Raw genomic sequence first — 13,109 nt, forward strand, 5'->3', positions numbered from 1 at the left:
CATCTTCAAAGCAATCAATTGAATGGAAAAAGCAAAATATTCATGTGCCTGCACAAACACCTCAATGCCCTTCTCTCCAGGTTGACTGAGATTCTGTCATGGATATCTCCTCTACCATGGTATCCAGAGTGGAGCTCCAGTACTGTTTCCATGCTTTAATGATATTTACTGAGATTGAAACATGTTTCCAAATGACAAATATTTATAAATCCCCTCAAGGGAATGTTGGGTTTGATCTCCAGCACGTGTGATGTCCACAATTTCTGCTGATTTTGCCATCTTATGTCTTCATTTTGGGTGCCTTATTTAAAGTGTTAAAGAGTCTAGAGTGTGGTGCTTGAAAAGCACAGGAGGTCAGGCAGCATCTGAGGAGCAGGAGAAGCGACATTTCGGGCATAAGTCCTTTATCCTGATGAAGGCCTTCTGCCGGAAACGTCGATTCTCCTGCTCCTCGGATGCTGCCTGACCTGCTGTGCTTTTTCAGCACCACACTCTCGACTCTGATCTCCAGCATCTGCAGTCCTCACTGTCTCCTCCTTAAAGTGTTAAAGCCCTAGATTTACTAGAATGATACCAGGAACGAGGGATTTTAGATACAAGGAAAGATTAGAGAGATTGGGTCTATTCTCCTTGGATCAGAGAGGATGAAGAGGTGACCTGATTGTGGTGTGCAAAATGATAAACGATTTTGACAGGGTAAAGAAGGATATTCCGTATTTGCTAGTTGGTATGTCAGTAACTAGGGGTTACAATTTCAATACTGTCAGGAAGAGAACTAGGAGTGAGATGAAGAGAGCTGTTCACATTTGGAATGCGCTGCCTGGGAGAGTGGTGGAGATGGATTCCATATGAAGTTTCAAAAGAGACCTGGATATATATTTGAAAGTGATGAAGTTAACGGGCTATGGAGATAGGGCTGGAGAATAGGCCAAGCTAGGTTGCTCATTCAGGAACCAGTACAGACACGATGGCTCGAATGGCTTCCACTCTGTCCTGTAAAATTCCACGGTTCTACGTGTTTGTGAAATGGGACAAGGGAACTCTGATGGGGCATGAGAATCTTGATTGTGGTGTTATTTGTCGTTGGCAGGTGCACCCCAAACATTCAGTCAGATTGGAAAGACATGAGCGTTGAATTGATCTGTTCACATTAGACTCTGCCTGCACATTAATAGTTCAGTTTTATTCAAGAGTGAAGCCGACTTCAGCAAGAAATGGGAGCAATGATAATGGATAGGGGTGGGGGGGCGGGGGGAGCGGTGGCCGTTGGGGAACGGGCAGGGGAATAGAAATCATCAGTCTCCATTTCAGAGGCGTTTTCCCACTTGTGAACATTTAACACAATACCACTTCATTTGCCTCTGACATGTTGGCCTCAATCACTGCATCTATCCAAGCAGTCTCAACTCAATCACTGTTTGCACAGAGACTCTGATGCACTCAGATACTCCCACCTCAATCGCAGAATGTGAGAAGTTTAGCCTTGAATTGATGTTTAAGACCAGACAAATGATATTTGCTCAACTTCCAACAGATTGTGCCTTTTGTGAAGCTGCATTGTAAATCTATTTTATGAACCAAATGTGAATTTATCATTGTTCTTAACCAGAACTGGTTAACCCTGCAGGTATTTTAAAATGGTGGTTTAAAATATTAAAAAATATAAACCTAAAATTTGTAAGAGGAATTATTTTCTCTTTTATACAAGGGATAGCTACTAAAACATACATCTGGAGGTGTTACAACTGATGAATTCCTAATTTTGGGTATAACTCAATAATTAATACAGGTATTAAATATGAACCAGGGCCCTTCAGTTCTGAACTGGTAGAATAGAAAGCAGTATTAAAAACAACTTAGTGGAGAAAACAACTTGATCCATATTTGTCTGGCAGCTTGAAACACATTTATCAGGCTCCCTATTACAAAGATGAAGAGGCATTTCTGTGTTTTACCTGATCTCTTGTTAATCACCTCCGCAATCGACGATGGGAAATAGCCCACTCTATCATTGCCAGTTCTGTTGTCGTGGATACAGCCTTTCCACCTCCCATCAGGATGCTGCTCCAGAACCTGATTCAGGGAAATCAAAGAAACTATAAATTGAAACACCGTTGGAAGAAACTTTGATGGCTTTTGATCCATTTAGTGAACGCCATCAGGCAGTGTCTGACAGAATAATCTGTCTGCTAAATCAACACTAGATCTAAAGCCTTCTCTCAGTCTAGACTTGCAGCTTTAAATCTAAGATGCCCCTAAAGCTATAATCCTACTACTCACCCTCTAAACTCTGCTGCCCTTTCTGATGGAAGTGTTGTATTGGCCTTCACGAACTGTTGTTCTCTGTGTTGGCTCATGCACTCAAGGATTACATTTACGAACGAATTAAAGGACATAATTCCAGTCTATCCTAAAGCAAAATGAGACTTCTACTGTGAGAGGTATGAGAAAAGGCAAACTAACCTGTAAAGGATGGGGACTGAGAAAGCAGGTTAAATCAGGATATGGGAACAGGGCAGGGAAAAGAGGAAAAATAAATACAAAGAATGAAGAACAAGACAGCACAGGAATAGGCCCTTTGGCCCACCAAGCCTATGCCTCTGCATTTTGTCCTTCCATGCTAAAAGTGTCTTCACCGACAGGATCCCTGCCTTCACCTACAGGATCCCTCTATTCCCTTCCTATTCATGTATTTGTCCAGATGTTTCTTGAAAGCTGCTATTGTGTCTGCTTCCACCACCGCCTCTTCCAGACACACACCACCTTTTCTGTGAAAAACGTGCCTTGCACATCTCTTTTAAACTTGTCCCCTCACACCCTGAACTTGTGTCCCCTCGTAATTGACCCCTCCACCCTGGGAAAAAACCTCATACTTTCCACTCTATTCATGGCATTCACAATCTTATAAACTTGTATCAGGTCACCTCTCAACCCCCTGCTTTCCAGTGATAACAAACCCAGTCTATCCAATCTTTCTTCATAGCTAAAATCCCCGAGACCAGGAAACATCCTGGTAAACCTTTTCTGTACCCTCTCCAAAGTATCCACATCCTTCTGGCAGTGTGGTGACCAGAATATTGCAAGTACGGCCTAACTAAAGTTCTATAAAGCTGCAGCATAACTTGTCTATCTTTATACTCAATGCACCTTCCAAAGGACTTTTTTGCCCCTTCCATATCCTGCTGTATCCTCTAACAATCCTCCTCACTGTCCGCAACTCCACCAATCCTTGTATCATCCACAAACTTCCGAACTAGACCAGCTATGTTTTCCTTCAAATCGTTTGCATAGTATCCTTCCACCACTACCCTCTGTCTCCAATGGCTAAGCCAGTTCTGTATCCATTTTGCCAGCTCACCCCTGATACCATGTGAATTCACCTTTTGTATCAGTCTGCCATGAGGGACCTTGTCAAAGGCTTGACTGAAATCCATGTAGACAACACCAACTGCTTTTCTCTCATCAATCATCTTTGTTGCCTCCTCAAAAACCTCAATCAGCTTAGTGAGGCACAACCTCCCCCACACAAGAACCATGCTGTCTATTGCCAATAAGTCCATTTGCTTTTAAATGTGCATCGATCTTATCCCTGAGGATCTTTTTGAATGATTTCCCTTCCATTGATGTGAGACTCACAGGTCTGTAATTTCCTGGATTATCCCTGGTACCCTTCTTAAACAATGGGACAACACTGGCTGTTCTCCAGTCCTCTGCAACCTCACCTCTGGCTAAAGAAGATACAAAGATATCTTTCAATGCTCCAGCAATTTATTCTCTTGCCTCCATCAATATTCTGGGATGGATCCCATCAGGACCCAAGAGGACTTAGCTACTTTAATACTTTTTTAAGATGGACGACACCTCTTGGAAGCATTTCTTAATTTCATTAATGCTTTCTGTAAGGCTTTAGGTGATTAAAACAAGCCTTCTAATTCATTTATTGGTGTCTTAGTGAGATCTTTAAGGTATTGGGACAACTGTTACGAAAACCCGGTCCAACCATCCTTATGAAAGACTCTGACTCATATTTGATATAGTGGTTATTGGCCAATTGATTAAAAAGTGGCTAATCCCACAGCAATTCCTGTTTGTGATGATGGCTTTGCTTACAGCACCACCTGCTGTATTTCTGTTGCATTGCTGGAGCCTTTCTTTTTAATTACATCTATAATTTTTGGCAACAGAACATTCATTTGCAGTTTGCAAATCAGAACTTGATTCCCTTCCAAGCTTCAAACGAACAAATCGTCCTGCCACTAACGATATTCTTTCATGGTACAAGCATGAGTTGGATTGACTGTTGAGGTACTTATGCTCATCACTTTCCCAAGTTGTCACCGTCACTGTCATCTTCTGACTCAGTGTCTTCACATAAGACGACTTTTATTTTAATTTGTTCTTGGGAAATCATTGCTGTCTAAGATAGTTCGTGCCGTTAACCGAGAAGATAAGTTCTGCCCATCAGGTTAATGAAGGACAGGTCCAGCTATCAAGGTTTTGAGTGTATATTTTGGTATTCCAGTTGTTGTTGAAGTGCAAAGTGTTGTTGACAGTGATATGTGTTTACTTTCCATAGCTGCAGAACGACATCCTTACATCTCAAATCCTCTTGCAGTGATGGCTAACAAACAATTTGGCATCTTAATTGCTTGCTGCACATGGCTGGTTACTTTCATTGACTGGTGTACAAGGGCACCCAGATCCCAAAGCAAGGGTCCATGTGGTATCCTGTACTGACTGTGAGGAATTTTCCTTTACTAGTCCCAGATATTTTTCTTTTTTACTTTCTCTCCCAGCCCCCACCACCCCCCCCAACCCCCCCACCCAACCCCAAGGCTAGAAAGAATGTATCTTACGATGAGCTTGCAGCCATCATGAGGTGTGGGGGTAGGCTTGGTAGCAAAGTGGGTCCTGTCCTGTTGTTCATGGTCTGCATTAGTTCGAGGTCCCAAAGTGCTTCTGGGCCTTATCAAGCCTACTGAATCCAAGCTGGTTCACCAAAAGGGAATTACAGGACTGGACTTTCCTGGGGTCAAGATTAGAGGGTGCTGGAAAAGCACAGCAGGCCAGACAGCATCCGAGGTGCAGGAAAATCAACGTCTTGGGCAAAAGCCCTTCATTAGATCTAAATTCTCTTGAAGCGTAGATAAGGTCAAGATAAGTCATCACCTGAAGTTTTGTTAAATCCCTTACCCCTTTAAACTTTGAAAAAAAAAACAGGCTACAGCTGTCACTGAAAGTTTAAAAAAAAAACTCTGTTGGATTGCTTTGATTAACGGCCATATGTTACAGGTTAGCAGCATCTGGTCGTGCCTTTTTGAGTTTGAGTCCTTTGCTGACATTCCCCCAGAGGCTACTATTAGATTTTTGTGAATGCTTGAATCAATTTCAAAAGCTACATATATCACAGCAAAGGGGTTATGACTCCATAGCTTGGTTATTAAAAGATAGCTGGCTTTGATATAGCATCAGAATAGAAGTTTTCTTATCTTTATAAGGAATTAATTACTCGAGGAGCTATAAAAGCTTGGATTGGATTTTATGAATGGGAGTTTGCTCTGTATTATGAACGAGTGAGAGGTAAAAACATAAGAAATAGGGCTAGACATGGGCTATTTAGCCAGTCTACATGATTATGGATCAACACAACATCTCAAGAGTTTACTTAGCTCCTCTTTAAATGCTTTCGGTCATCTAGCGTCCACTAATCTCTGCGATACAGAATTCCAGACATTCACGACCATTTCTCAAAAGAGATTGCTTTGCATCACTGTTTTAAGCAAATTCCCCTTATTCTGTAACTACGTCCCAAATTAAAGATTCTCCCCATTAATGCAAACATCTTCTCAACATCTATCCTGCCAAGCCCCCTCTGAATCTTGCCTCTTTCAATATGATCGTCCCTTATTCTACTAAACTCAAATAAATAAGGGCCTAACCTGTTGAGCCATTCTTGACAAGACAACCTTTTCAAGCTAGGAATTAGCCTAGTTAATTCTATTTTGAATCACCCTCAATGCTAGCATATCTTTTCTTTAAAATGGGGTCCAAAGCTGTACACAGTCCTCCGCTTGCGGCCTTGCCCACACGTTATACAGTCATAATAAAACTTGCCTCCTTTAAATTCCAATTTCCATGGCAGTAATAGTCAAAATTCCATTTGCTTTCTTAATTACTTGCTGCACCTGCATGCCACCATTTTGATGTTTCTTGCACAAGAATATCCAGAATCCTATGTTTTGAGTCTCTCTCCATTTAAATAATAATCTGACTTTCAATTGTTCCTACCAAAGTGCATGACCTCATACTTTCCTCCATGAAGCTCTATCTGTCAAATTTTGCCCACTTATTCCTTATGACTTTCTCATGACATGCCCTCCCATCTACTTCTGTATCATTAGCAAATTTAGATATTTTACACCCTTGCTCTTCCTCCAAGTTAATAATACAGACAGAACATAATTGAGGCCCCAGGACTGATTCTTGTGGCACTCTGATTTTGATTCAAAATAAACCTGTTGGACTATAACCTGGTGCTTTGTGATTTTTAACTTTGTCCAACCCAGTCCAACACTGGCTCCTCCAAAACATTAATTAGATTGTTAGTTTTTAATCTTCACATAGTTACTGAGGTATCCCTGGGGTGGATGCCAACTGAGTGGCTGTGGAGGTTGCAGGAAGTGTTGAGGGACCATGGGCATTGGTTGGTGGTGAGTTGGCACGGAGGCTATGAGGCGGGAGGTGCGGGATATGAGGGTTGGGTTCACAAGGCCTACCAGCTGCTGATATAACTGTAAGAACAGAGGTGGGTCTCCTAACCAGCCCGCCTTGGCACACGCCCAGCCCTATGGCTGCCTACGCTCTGCTTCCAGCATTGGTCAGCCCAACCCGCACCCATCCCTCAGAACGAGCATCATGTGCTTCCGGGTACCATTTTACTGAGGCATATCCACCAGAGAGGGAGACTTCCAGACTCAAGGTAGCTTTTGCAGTAGCAAACCCTTCATGTCAATCCACTTGTACTAGCCATGATTGAGGCCTTCCACATTGCACGGTCTCTTTCTTGATATTGGGGAAGGTCTCAACCAGGCACCTGGGTAGTCATTGATATAACTATACTTCAGTTATTGCCTCACACCAGGGTAACCAGAGCACTATCCGCCTTAATGAGCACAGAGTTAGAGAGAGTCTCTAACACTAAAAACATGGCTCTGACGATCTCCTCCCTACACAGACCATTTTAGGCTTGTTAATTGGGATGGCCAGTTGAAGGGTAAAGGGCTGCAGAGAGGGATATTGCGAGTGATAAAGTTCATGTCAGCCAGGAAGCTGCTTTTAAACAACAAAGGAAGGAGGGCCTCAGTTTGAAAGACCTAGCAGTTCAGACCATTTGTGGGATAGCGTTTGGTTTCAATGCCTTAGTGAGGGAGGATAAGGGGGTAGGGTGCATCGGCAGTGAGAGCTGGGAATAGCCAAAAACAGCATGGAAAATACAGAGTATTAACAGAATCAGGTAAAGTGGGAGAGTCAAGAAAGGCAGGAGAAGGAGAGAGAAGACAGTCTGAAGTGCAAGAGAAGGGTCGCCTATCGCTGCATTATACAACTCAAACAAATGAATACTTCCCATACAATGCTATGGGCTGAAGCAGTGGTCTATTGTGATGAGCACATACTACCATTAGAAAAGTATATGGTCATTGTCAATAGGACAAACAGAAAATGCAGGAACAGCTCTATATTTCATCCACATGAAAGCAACATTTGCAAGAGGTCTTGCAATCCACAATATGTGAAATTATTTATTGATAATCTGTACTGTTCCAAAGTTAATCTGGAGAGTCTTAGATACACTGCTCATCTTTTTGGGTTGATCTGACACATGAATGTGAGCGTGTCAATCATAAACAAAGTCCGGCAAAATCACAGAAAATGGAAGTCGATTAAATATCACACTTACTGTAATAACGTCCCCTGTTTTCACATTAAGGCTGGTCAGGTCGTAATTGTTACAGTAGTCTTTCACAGCCCTGACCTGCAGGGCAGCAGAGGCATCTGAAAAAGCATGAAGAGGAACCATTAATTATAGGAATTGAATTTGGTGGACCTGTGAAAATGCTGCAATGCGTTGCCAGGCACTGTGATAGGCTGCAGCAGCAGAGGCCATTTCCATTCATTTTTCTTGAATCATTTGTGATAGGAAATGGCTATTTGACTGTCGAACATCCTTTATTCAGGTAAGGAAGAGTTGATTCGCTTTCCAATTGGAGTGGGAAGTCAGGGCACCATGAGACTGACATGTCAAGCAGCCAATGATGGGAGTATTGGTTAGCTTTGAGTTCACAGCCTCAGTTGCACTGTCAGTGGTGTCAGCTTTTGAATGAGATATTACTTACAGAGTCGTAGAGTTATACAGCATGGAAACAGAGCAGATATTCTAAATCAATCTAGTCCCACTTGCCAGCATTTAGCCCATATCCCTGTAAACCCTTCTTAAACATATTACCACCCAGATGTCTTTTGAATTTTGTAATTGTACTAGCCTCCAGCACTTCCTCTGGCAGCTCATTCCGTACATGCTTTGCAAATTCACAGTAGTATTTCCCAAATTATGACACTTCAGAAGTGTTTAATTGACCATGTTCACTGGGGACTTGGGCTAATGAAAGGCGCTATGTAAAGGCGATCACTTTTCTTCTTTATTATCGATGGATAGCCCGACACGGGGTGTACTTTCAGACTTACCTCTGAGCATTTGCTTGATCTCTTTGCTTGCTTGGGTTGCTGTAAACTGATGAACAATGTCCAGGGCCGTCTGATTGTAAGTGTTCTTGATGTGCGCATTAATCCCACTCTGAAACACGATTCAATTGATCAACGTTAAGTGTGTGAAACGCACAGTCATTTTCAAGCCCGTCTTTCTACAAATAGTAATTCCGCAGATTTCAAGTGAATCACGAGTTGGAATGAATGAAGTGATTAAAAGCAACAGATTAATTTAAGTTTGAAATGGGAATCACTTCATGCTTTGCATTGAGAAGTACTGACAAATAGCTATGTCAGAAAAGGGCAAGAATACTTTGGAAGTAGGCCAATTTTGTCTTCAACTCTCTGTAGTTCCAAAGATAGCAAGAGAGGTGTGGATATTGTTTAATACATGTGACAGGGAGTTGATATTCAGGTTTTACATCATTTATGTTTTAATTTCCATTGAAATCTGATGTGCCTCACATGGATTTACACAATATTCACAAGTTATTTGTACCTAAGAGCTCTGTCTGCTTTTCATGAAAGACAGCACGGTGGCACAGTGGTTAGCACTGCTGCCTCACAGCACCAGAGACCCGGGTTCAATTCCCGCCTCAGGCGACTGACTAGTGGAGTTTGCACATTCTCCCCGTGTCTGCGTGGGTTTCCTCCGGGTGCTCCGGTTTCCTCCCACAGTCCAAAGATGTGCAGGTCAGGTGAATTGGCCATTCTAAATTGCCCGTAGTGTTAGGTTAGGGGTATGGGTGGGTTGCGCTTCGGCGGGGCAGTGTGGACTTGTTGGGCCGAAGGGCCTGTTTCCACACTGTAAGTAATCTAATCTAATCAGAGCCTGGTTAACGTAAGGATGTTAACAGTGATATTAAAAAGCAAGATGTTAGTTGGTTGGTTCTTGATGTCACACAAATGCCAACAAAAAGCATCCCTAAAGATTTAGATGCAAACCAAATCCCATTTTTTCTGCTGAGATTCTTCCCGTGGTCAGTCTGAGAAAGAATTTGAATGCAACGTTCACTCGTGGGAGGAAAATGTGATCATTCGAGCTTTAAACATGACAATTTGCTGGGTACTTTAGTGACAGAGGCACCAGGGTTGAGTTCAAAAACAGAAACTGAAACTGAAACTCAGCAGGTCGGGCAACATCTGTGGAGAGAAATCAGAGTTAGCATTTCAGGTCCAGTGACAGTTCTGCAGAGCTGATGGTAGCTCGTAAAAAGATGCTTTTTTTTAATGTAGAAGATGGGGGGGTGGGGAAGGGGTAAGGAGTAAACAGCAGGTGGAGATTGAGAAGAACAGTCAGACAGATAAGGGAGCCTGGGAAAATGAATGGCTACTAACAATTAGTGGATAACAATAGGTTGCATGTGACAGCAGACCACGTAATAATAAGGCGAAAGTAAGTACTGCAGATGCTGGAGATTAGAATCAAGAGTGTGGTGCTAGAAAAGCACAGCAGGTATGGCAGTATCCAAGGAGCAGGAGAATCAAAGTTTCAGGAAAAAGCGCTTCATCAGCATTTGGCAGCACGGTGGCTCAGTGGTAAGCACTGCTGCCTCATAACACCAGGGCCCTGGGTTCAATTCCCAGCTCCGGCAACAGTCTGTGTGGCATTTGCACATTTTCCCCGTGTCTGCATGAGTTTCCTCCCACAGTCCAAAGATGTGCAGGTTAGGTGAATTGGTCATGCTAAATTGTCCATCGTGCTAAGTGCATTAGTCAGGGCGGAATAGGTCTGGGTGGGTTGCTCTTCTGCGGGTTGGTGCGGACTTGTTAGGCCAAAGGGCCTGTTTCCACACTGTAGAGAATCTAATCTAATCAGGAATACACGTGATAATAAGGCCTATTGTATGGGAGTTGGGGCAAGGACATGGGAGAAGGTGCCTCAAAGCCTTAAAGTTGTTGAACTGCATATTGAGTCCAGAAGGCTATAGAGTTCCAAAATGGAAAGTGAGATGCTGTTCTTCTAGCATGTGCTGAGCTTCACTGGAGCACTGCAGCAAGCCTGAGACAGAGATATTGGTCAGGGAACATAGTGGCATGTCCAATAGTTGAGCTCAAACCAGCAGTAGTCCCTCTACTGTTCAACAGAGTCCAATCGACTTCTACCTGTCCATCCAAAGAACTTTGAGGTCAAATATCAATGCCAATCCCTCTAATGAGCTCCAGCTGACCACTCATTGCCCAATGCACTGTCATCATCAGGCAATACATGTACTCACTCAAGCAGAGCAATTCTTTCAAGTATTTTGCTCAGGACACCATTTAAACTCCAAAGTTTGGGCATATTACAAAAACACAATAAACGTTCTGTAAACATATTGTAAAAATTCTCACCAAAATATTTCAATGTTAGCATTATTTTCCCCACTCCCAGAGAGCAGATGAACTGTATTATTAAAATGATTGAATAATCTGTAATTGCTGTGCAATGGGACATGGGTAGCAAATGTGAATTGTTGAGTCACATTCCTTCAGGTTGCGAATTGTTGTTATTGTGGATTCTAAACAAAATTGTCTCACTTTTTTCCTTGACAGCTTTTCCTTACTTTTTCTTTATGCCGATTTCACTATCTCGTTTCAATCTTTCTCCACCTCTATTTCCTTTTTTCTCTCAGTGCCTAATTTGAGTTTGAGCTCTCTAGTTCCAGCCTTCCTCTGTTTAGATAGAGTCATACAGCACAGAAACAGACCCTTCAGTCTAACTTGTCCATGCCGACCAGGTTTCCCAAACCAAATGACTCCCATTTGTCTGTGTTTGGCCCATAATGCTCTAAACCTTTCCTATTGTTGTACCTTTCCAAATGTCTATTAGATATTGTAACTGTAGCTGCATCCACCACTCCCTCTGGCAGTTCATTCCACATATGATGGCCTAGTGGAATTATTGCTACACCGTTAATCCAGAGACCCAGGTAATGTTCCAGGGATTCAGGTTCGAATCCCACTACAGCAAAAGATGGAATTTGACTTCAATAAATATCTGGAATTAAGAATCTAATGACTACTATAAATTCATTGCCAATTGTCAGGAAAAACCCACACTAATGTCCTTTAGGGAAGGATACTGCCATCCTTACTTGGTCTGGCCTACATGTGACTCCAGACCCACGACAATGTGGTTGACTCTCAATGGGCAATAGAGGATGAGCAATAAATGCTGGCCTAGCCAATGACACCCTCGTCCTGGTAAAGGAAAGAAAGAACCACCCTTTGTGTGAAAAAGTTGTCTGTCAGATCCCATTTAAATCTTTCGCCTCTCACCTCAAAGAAAATGCCCCCTTGTTTTGAACTCCACTACCCTAGGGAAAAGACCTTTACTATTCACTTTCTCTGCACCTCATGGTTTTAAAAACCTCCATAACGTCACCTGTCAACCTCTTACACTCCAGGGGAAAAAGTCCCACCTAACCAGTCTCTCCTTATCACTCAAACCCTCCAGTCCCATAAATATTTTCTGCAGCCTTTCCAGTCTAATAACATCCTTCCTATAGCGGGGAGACCAGATCTGTACACAGTAATCCAAAAGTGGTCTCATCAACATCCTGTACACAACACAGTGCAAAGAAGCAAAATTAAGACCCCACATGGACCAAGCAAGTCTGTCTAACTGGGCTAAAATTTGATTTAAAAGGTTTCTCTCAGAACAATCCTTACTTCCAGTAGCAAACGGACCACTTCTGTCTTCCCACAGAGTGCGGCTTCATGTAGAGCTGTTCCAGCCTTTGTCTGACGATTGATATCAATTCCAGCTTGCAGCAGAAGCCTGTAACATACAAAAGAAAAATGCTAAGAGGAAGAAAACAAGAAAAATAAGAATTAAAATGGTGAAATATATTTTATAGCAAGCATGCATTTCGATCTCACCACTTTGATTTATGCATACAGTTTTTAAAACGTCAAAGGAAAGTTTATACAGCATTTTAAAAAGAAATGTGTAAAGCTATAAAGATTTTTGCAATTACCTCCAGGAGATAAGGGAGAGATTAGTTTTACAGTATCATCCTGAAAGGAAATCTTAGCCACTCACACTTCCCCTACATTAAGTGCTTAGCTCACACCCACTGTGTCAAGTGTAAATGAAATCACTGAGGCATGCAGAAGCCAAACTGTTAACAGTTGGAGGCAAGGAATGATTGATGTCAGCTGACAATAGATTTGATACAGAAAAGCACCTACCCAGGCCAAGATCACACAGCCCATCTTGTCCACTCCTTCAACAATCCTCGTTTGAAGAAGTTCTCGAAACTCAGGGGCAAAAGTGTGGTGCCCTCCTCCACCTTTGTGTCCCATTGATGGACTCTTGTTGGAGTGGGTTTGTTACTGGGTCAGCAATCTCAAAAACTAGG

At 42.5% G+C, this 13,109-nt stretch overlaps 1 protein-coding gene across 9 annotated transcripts in view; it reads right to left on the reverse strand.

Annotated features, from left to right (window-relative positions):
- The window catches only part of caskin1 (CASK interacting protein 1), a 692,879-nt gene that overhangs the window by 153,098 nt on the left and 526,672 nt on the right, over positions 1-13,109 (reverse strand). For all 9 annotated transcript variants that reach the window (XM_072559871.1, XM_072559867.1, XM_072559865.1 and 6 more), the window contains exons 7-10: positions 12,418-12,526; positions 8,743-8,851; positions 7,958-8,052; positions 1,956-2,073 (exon numbers count right to left, since the gene is read on the reverse strand). In XM_072559871.1, coding sequence (XP_072415972.1) covers positions 1,956-2,073; positions 7,958-8,052; positions 8,743-8,851; positions 12,418-12,526 — 431 coding nt within the window. The remainder of the gene's footprint in view (positions 1-1,955; positions 2,074-7,957; positions 8,053-8,742; positions 8,852-12,417; positions 12,527-13,109) is intronic.

This window comes from Chiloscyllium punctatum, chromosome 40, assembly GCF_047496795.1.
Source record: "Chiloscyllium punctatum isolate Juve2018m chromosome 40, sChiPun1.3, whole genome shotgun sequence".
NCBI classification, from domain to species: Eukaryota; Metazoa; Chordata; class Chondrichthyes; order Orectolobiformes; family Hemiscylliidae; genus Chiloscyllium; species Chiloscyllium punctatum.